General features: G+C 39.2%; 1 protein-coding gene across 1 annotated transcript; it reads left to right on the forward strand.

Moving 5' to 3' along the window:
- Positions 1 to 79: 79 nt before the first annotated feature.
- On the forward strand, positions 80 to 7,368 carry LOC123981032 (macrophage mannose receptor 1-like). Its single transcript, XM_046065637.1, has 8 exons — positions 80 to 284; positions 377 to 476; positions 1,072 to 1,310; positions 2,098 to 2,355; positions 2,846 to 3,103; positions 4,285 to 4,296; positions 6,852 to 6,934; positions 7,071 to 7,368. Exons 1-8 carry the CDS (start codon positions 227 to 229, stop codon positions 7,197 to 7,199), a joined length of 1,137 nt encoding a protein of 378 aa, XP_045921593.1. The 5' UTR covers positions 80 to 226; the 3' UTR covers positions 7,200 to 7,368.
- Positions 7,369 to 8,400: the final 1,032 nt, after the last annotated feature.

The following is an 8,400-nucleotide window of genomic DNA, read 5'->3' on the forward strand; positions in this document are numbered from 1 at the left end:
AGTTATTTACATTATAGGTCAATTCAACAGCTATTTTAATTTCAGCTGTTTTATATAATGAACATCTGTTTGAACAGGCAAGGCTTGGATAGGCCTCTATGAGGACAACTGGAGATGGTCTCTGAGTAACAGCAGCTTCTACAGTAAAGGAGAGACAGATTTTAGAAACTGGGCTCGTGGATATCCCAGCAGTTCGTATGGACAAAAGAGCTGTGTGGGAACTGGAATGAAAACTTGGTTTAACATTAATTGCAACTCCTATCAACCCTTTGTGTGCTACAATGGTGAGTTTTCTTATTGCGTAACAATTATGAAAAGGGCTAAATTGATTTTCTGCATAGCACATTGTTAATACATTCTCTCAATATATTTCCAGGTTCAGTAAATGGCACATCATCCTTTGTAAAAGTCGACACACCTTTGAATTGGACTGAAGCTCAGAGATACTGCAGGGAGAATTACGTCGATCTAGCCAGGTACAGTGTGCACTGATGAAGACTCCAACACATACAATAGTTCAGTACTGAACCAACTACTTAACAACTACTATCTGTTCTGTTGATGAAATTCAGCTTATATAGTATTGTGACAGTTGACTGGAATCCCAATTGGATTGGAAAATCTGTCCAACTGTTTTATTTGATCCTTTTTTCATTTGAATAATTCTCTTTCTGTGTCTGTTCATTTATTATTATTATTTTTTAATTGCTTTGCCTGTAAGTTATATATTTTTATCTTTAGTTTTATGACTGTATGGTATTTGTAGCTCACGTAGTTTGATAATATGACAATGAGAATGATCACTGTAATTATTACAAGCAGTTTTAGTGATAGAAGTATAGTACTGATAGTTTATCTTAATTGTAAGATGATTATGTTGCATTGATTTTAAGATGTTAATTAACAGCTGCGTTGTCCAGGTGGCTGAACATGTTACCAAATACAATATTATATTTCCCAACAATCACTAACAATCCATTGCAGTGTCTGATTTTTTTGTCTATTAAGTTTTACCTCTTCAATTATACTCAACTCACCCTTGGTATTTACATGGTACTGTTTCTCTTGCAGTATACGAAATCAGGCAGAAAATGACATCATCTCAAAACTGGTAGATGTTTACTTATTGTGGATCGGTCTGTACTGGAAACAACTGTGGTCTGATGGGAGCACCTCTCTGTTTCAAAACTGGGCTAGTTGGGAACCAGACTCCGGCACAGGGCAGTGTGTCACCACATCATTCAGTAACTCAGGACTGTGGTCAGATGATAACTGCACCCTCACTTTCCCGTTCATCTGCTACTCAACAAGTAATGCATCTTATTTCTGCTCACATACTGTATAGAGATATAGAGAAGGTTTGACATCTATAAAATGTTCTCAGACACAAAAATATCAAAATCAAGTCAAATAAAATGAAAACCCTCATTGCAGAAAAAAAAAATATTTCAGTACAACAAAAACACAACAAATACCATAAACATTTTCATCAGAAAAAACATATACATCTATAGCTTACTTATATGTTTTCATCAGTATAATACTGTTTAAATTGAGAAAGTATGCAGTAGATTGAAACTAATTTACAATATTAAATCAATCAACTTATATACAAGTGATGGTGGTGGATCATCATTAGGAATAGCAATTATGTCAACTTGATGCACCAACCTTCATTATGCAAACAGCTGATAAATTAAAATAATCTTGTCAATGTGAGTATGTATAACTAATTTTGCTATATCCTGCTTCTCTACTTCAAATCAAGTTGTGTATTGACCAACACATTAAACTCCTTTATTTCCCCATAACTATAGTTATCCAACTTAAAGTCCAATGGATTTTGAGTTCTTAATTTATGTTCAATACATGTATTCTCAAACACACACTGGGATGTGGTTAGGTATAAAAAGTGACACAGCATTCTGGCCTATACAAAAACATGTCTTAAATAATTGGATCCATCATTAGGTTTTCTTAACAATGGAATACAAAATAGAGCAACCTTAACAGTCAGATGGAGCATGAATCATTTTTCGGCAAAAAAATCCAACCTTTTTGTTGATAAATTCATTCCCTTCTTTTCTTCTGTCTCAGCTCCTCCAAAAACCGAAGACTTCAGATCAATAGGACAAAATGAGACCAGTATCACTCTGCAGTGGAATAAAGTGAACAACAACTTCAGCTTTATTCTCCAGTTTAATGATGCAGAGATCAACATCACTGCACCAGATGGAGATGGACCAGTAACTCACACAGTCTCATCTCTCACTGCTAGAACTGAATACACATTCACTCTCTTCTCTGTGTTTGAGAACGTCAGAATCAGTGGAGTGAACATTACTGCAGTTACCGGTAATATATGTCACTTTATTTCTATGCTCTGTATCTGCTTAGCGAGCCATCATCTGCTTTTCAGAGCACCAGTGTAAAACTAAGACGTATCTACTGGCTATAATATTCATTAAAGGAATGTGCTACTTAACAACATGGACTTCTTTGCATGTTAATTTAACTCAGCGTTGTTTTGGCCAACACTGTAAAATATGTTTTACTTTAAGAATAAAACTTTTGTGATGTGATTCTTCATTTATCATAGAGTACATCTCTGTTGTGATATAAAGTCTGATGGATATGACTACAGAATGTGACATCTGGATCCAGAAAAAACATTTTTAGTAATACAAAGAATTGCTTCACTTGCTCTGTTCCTGACAGACAGTGTTAGTTTTTATCAATGTGGGGACACAAAATGAACAATCTTTAACTCCCAGAGGGAACATTTTCATTTTTACAGACAGTCATTAGTTAATACGTGTTTAACTGCTCTCTTCTTCTGCCTCAGCTCCTCCAAACGCAGAAAACTTCAAATCAACAGCACAAGATGAGACCAGTATCACTCTGCAGTGGAACAAAGTGAACAACAGTGTCAGCTTTATTCTCCAGTTTAATGGTGCAGAGATCAACATCGCTGCACCAGATGGAGATGGACCAGTAACCTACACAGTCTCATCTCTCACTCCTGAAACTAGATACACATTCACTCTTTTCTCTGTGTTTGAGAACGTTAGAAGCAGTGGAGTGAGCGTTTCTGCAGCCACTGGTAAGTTGTTTAATTTCATTAATCTGTATTCAACCAGGACTAACATTTTCTTCTTGCAACTTGGGAAGCTACTGGACAGTCAGCAGTACTTACCAGCAATAGTCATTTTTTCCTTGTTACATTTGAACATCAAACACATGTTGTCTTTTCTCTATTTTGTATTTTTCACCATTAAAAAGACAAGGTTAACATAATGTTTCCTTGTCATTATTTTAACTTATTGTGTAAAATTTTAAAGAGGTGGTATTATGCTCATTTTCAGGTTCATAATCCTATTCAGGGGTTGTACCAGAACAGGTTTACGTGGTTTAATTTTCAAAAAACACCATATTTTTTGTTATACTGCACATTGCTGCAGCTCTTCTTTTCACCCTGTGTTGAAGGCTTCGTTTTAGCTATGGAGTGATACATCTGGTCTCTAAATGATCTTTGTTGGGAGTTGCACATGTGCAGTTCCTAGTTAAGGCCTACTAGCCAATCAGAAGCAGAGAAAGGTGGGTCAGCGAAAAGACAGTAACCAGCTTTGATTCAGCTGTAGGCTACATGTTGCCGACCAGCTTGGCAACATGGACTGGACCAAGAGTTTCAGAGCGGTGAGTTATCTGTAACAAAAGTCTCTTTCATCCATAAAGTTTTAACTGAGCTCTGTCTCTACATCACAGTAACAATTTTATGTCCACTGACTGCCTGGAGGGTAGCTAGTGTTTGGAAGGGAGAGGAGAGGTGTGTGCTGCAGCTCAGAGGTTTTCCACCGGTGTTTTTGAGGGCGTGTCGGACTTGTCGCTCAGCGAGCATTATGACACATATTTACTTGGGACGTCACAAGAAAGGGAAGTAAAGGCTGGACTACAAACGAGCTGTTTTCAAGTAGTTCAGAGCAGAGTTTTCTGTGGGAGATGGGAACTCCCTTTGGGCTGGACTTTGGGCTTTTTCACTTTGCAAACCTGTTACATGCACAAAAAAGATATAACTCAATAAAGGAGAGGGGAAAAGCCAAAAACCAAAATACCACCTCTTTAAAGTGTGTTTAATTTTATTTTTAGATATGAAACATCATGCAGCTGAATATTGTCTGTCTGATTCAAGAGATTTAAAAAATTATCAATTTATCTTAAAATATTCTTCTTTCCATGTAAACAAACACCATCTTTCCAAAACCTTTCTGAATCTGCGACCTACAGCAAAAGGCTCTGGTAAGTATTTGCATTTGTTACATTCATTACATGGTCTGAGCCTTTGCCTCGAGTTCCCAGTTCATGAATGTATTTTCATCATCTTGATTGTAATTGCCATCATTATCACAACTGTATTATTTTTATCTCATGTTTCTTGTATTGTTTATTGTATTATTATATATGTGTTTACTTTAACTCTTGCTTAAACAGGAACAAGTCTGTTCCAGTTCATTATATTTATATAAAACAAGAGAATAAATTATTTTTAACCTTATTTTACAATTTAATAAATACATAACATTAATTATGATTTAAACATGTACTTTTTGTGTTTTTGTTTATTTGCTTTGTTTTCTGCCGCCTGTCTCTGGTCACATTTGCCAGAGAACAGCTCCTAAATATCAGACTTTCCACTACTCACACTATTACTCCATTTTTCATTGCGATCCAGAGACGCTGTCGCGGGAAGCTAGCCGGTGCGCTAGTTAAACTGAGACAATGGGTTTTGCACTGCTCTCCCATCACAAATGTCCACTCACTGGCTACCAAAATTATGTGTATCTACGTAAATGAAGGTTGATGTAAAGATGTCACAGTGGAAAAATCATGCAGTCCTTACTTAGAGAGTTTATTCATTGACTGTAAACCCTTTTACTCAGGCCTGTGTTAGGGTGGTGTTACATCTGACTGACCTGATAACTAACGTGGGGAAAAATCATCCAGACTTCCTGCTCATTGTTCTCAGGAAAAGAGCAAGCCTTAATCATGAACTCCCAAAATATAGTTAGCATTTTAAGTGTCCCACCAGGGATACTAACACACTGGACCAGTGCTATACCATTGTAAAGGACTTTTATCACTCTGTTGCCTGTGCAGTCCTGGTACTCTCTAATCATTGTCTGGTTCATCTTATCCTGATCCACAGTCAGAAATAAAATCTACCGAGCCTGTGGTTAAGACTGTGAGAAGATGAACCAATGTGTTAAATCTGGAATTATAGGCCTGCCTTGACTCTATAGATCTGGACAATCTTACTGACACTGTGACATCATACATCAGTTTTTGTGAGGACCTGTGTGTGTTGACAACAACAATAAACCCCGGTTTACAGCGAATCAGGCAGCTACGTCAGACCAAAGAGGACATTGTGAGGACAAATGTGAGGACATTACCCTGTGCGGGCCAGAAACACCCTCAAACTCTTATATCAAAGCATCTTAGAGTAGCTGAAACTGAAAAGTTTGAAATAAGCCCTGTGTGTGGAAAAGCCTGCAAGTTCTCACCAACTACAGGATTACATCCCCCCACTCTAATGATAACCAATGACTGGCTGACAATTTGAACAATTTTACTGTAGGTTTGAAAAGCACTTGCTCCCCTCCCCCCTCCCCAAAAAACCCTCCATCTCTGGATTAAATGACTACAGGCCTGTCGCCCTGACCTCTGTTGTCATGAAATTCTTCAAAAGACTGGTGTTGGCCCACCTGAAGGACATTACAGGCCCCTTGCTGGACCCCCTGCAGTTTCCCTGCTAGGCTCACAGGTCAGTGGATGATGCAGTCAATATGGGACTGCATTACATCCTGCAACATCTCAACTCTCCAGGGACATATGCAAGGATCCTGTTGGTGGACTTTAGCTCACTGTGCCAGCCTCCAACTGTCAGTGGACACCTTGCACTGGCGCCCCCCATGGGTGTGTGCTCTCCCCACTACTCTTCTAGCTCTACACCAACGACTACAACTCACAAGACCCATTTGTTAAACTCCTGTTGTCAGACAAGACAAATTGAGACAAAATGACGGATATCTGGGACGGTGATGAGTCTACATACAGATGGAGTCTGGTTTGAATCTGCCACCAAAAAGGACAGGAACAAACTACAACGGACAGTCAGGACTGCAGAAAAAATCAATAGTGCCAGCTTGCCCTCCATTCAGGACTTACACATGTCCAGAATCAGGAAACAGCCAGAAAACGTCACTGCAGATCCCACACTCAGTTGTACACAGAATACAGGCCAATATTCAGTTCTAGTCGTAGCACCACCTACTGGCAACAGGAAGTATACTCTTTGTGACACTCATGCAATTTAGATAAAATGTATACGATGTGTTCCACACTTGAAGTACTGGGACGTAACATATAAGGTGCATTTGACTTCATGCTTAATGTGATGCATGATGGACTAAACATAAGGCACACTGGTTAGAAATTTTGGCTCACTTTCGTCAGCGCTGCAAAACTTCACCATGTCACATTACATAAAAACCTTGCAGGAGTAAGACGCCTGGAGTCACCAAGTCCGCAAAGAAAAATGATGCGAGATCAGTCATTGTTCTAAGCTTGCAGTAAGTGTATGTAGGTAGAATGTGTCCGACTTGACGGCGCAGTTTTTTGACTATCAAGTCGGCAAAAGTCAGCCACCGTCATCAAAAACGCACTTATAGTTAGTGGGTGCTCTCAAGCTCTTAATGGTGTTGAATAGTACTACCATACTACTAATGGAATCCATTATCCATTAATATTATATGTATTATTCTATGTAACATGTTGTGTATTTATGTCAACAGATTATGTTCTTGCCATGAACGTGAAATTAGAGTCATTGACTCAGCTGTCAGACACGGAGTTGCAGAGTCTGTTGGAGGAGGAGGTGAGACTAACTGCTGTTTGAGTTTTTTTTCAATGTCATGATTAGTTTGTAGTCACTTTTAATTCAAATAATCTACAAACCATTTTGTTCAGTATTAACATGGTTTTTCTGTTGTGTGTGACTTTGTTTAAAAAAGGTCTTCAAACGATACGGATTGTCGCTACGCTTGTCTTTCAAAGTGTTGAGACGTGAAATCAAGAAAGACAAGAATAAATGGAGGATGGATCTACAATACAAAAATCATCCACTGCCCCCCACCAACTAATTATTTTATCAGATTTAGAGACCAGCATCTGCATGGACGTTTTACCCCCACCTCCACCAGTCCCTGTAGCTTTCCAGGCGATTTCTTTCTTGTGTGTTATATTGATGTATGAGTGTTTTCTTTAATGATTTACTCTGATGATTAGAAAGGCTGCTGTCAGACATTTAAACATTTCCATCCGTGCAGTAATGTCACAGCAAATATCGTGGGACAAAACAGAAAAAACCTACAGTAATAAACTTGACAGGACAGACAGAGGAAACAGAATGAAACTTTCAGCTTCTATAATTCACGTTTAGACTCTGATGGAGCTCAGGGTTGATCAGGAGGACGGCTGCTTTACTCCAAACACTTTTACTGTCTGAAACTGGACTCCGTGTGAGACCTTTTGGATGTGAAGAAGAACACAGAACATGAATTAACACCAGATCCTGACCGATCCTGTCGGCGTGTTGGGAGATGTATTAACAGCTGCTGAAGTCAAATTATTAGGCTGTAATATCAACCAGAGCATTCAGCACTGATTTGTTTCATGTTTTAATAGCCTAATAGTGCCCATGTAGACCCTGTAATTGGGGCTGTATGAGATGAATGTTAGGCTACTGTGTCATTTTGTAAAGGGACTGATGATGAAACGCTCACCTCATCAAGCTGAGGGCTGTAATGATCTCCTGTTTACAGACAAACAGATTTTTGCACTGCAAAAAAGTGGTAGGCCTAGTCTACTGTGTAGCCTAGTGAATGATCAGGCTGCTGTAATCTGACTGTTTTCAACAGATAATGTTTATTGGAACTTCCAGATGTTTCTGCATGGTGAAGATGTGATCTGTAGCCTTTAGTGCCAAAAGCTGGTCTGCTGCTCTGACAGAGATCACAGCTCTAACAGTGATGATGCAGCTGTGCAACAGGTGCAACTCATTTCGTTAAATGCCCGTTTCCTCGACTCCTCGACTCCTCGACTCCTCTCTCCTCGCGTCTCCTCCTGGATTCCTCGCATCTCAGGTGGGCAGGACTAAAATGCACCTCGAGGAGTCGAGGAGGTGGAAATTAGGGAAATGAAAAATGCCCCTCGATTCGCATTTCAAGAATTGAGATGTCCTTCAAGATGGCGTGCTGAGATCGATTTCCGGGTCACACGCTCGAGGATCAAGGATCGAGGAGTCGAGGAGACAGAAATTTGGGAAATGAGAAAGGCCCTATG

Source organism: Micropterus dolomieu, linkage group LG12 (assembly GCF_021292245.1).
Source record: "Micropterus dolomieu isolate WLL.071019.BEF.003 ecotype Adirondacks linkage group LG12, ASM2129224v1, whole genome shotgun sequence".
NCBI classification, from domain to species: Eukaryota; Metazoa; Chordata; class Actinopteri; order Centrarchiformes; family Centrarchidae; genus Micropterus; species Micropterus dolomieu.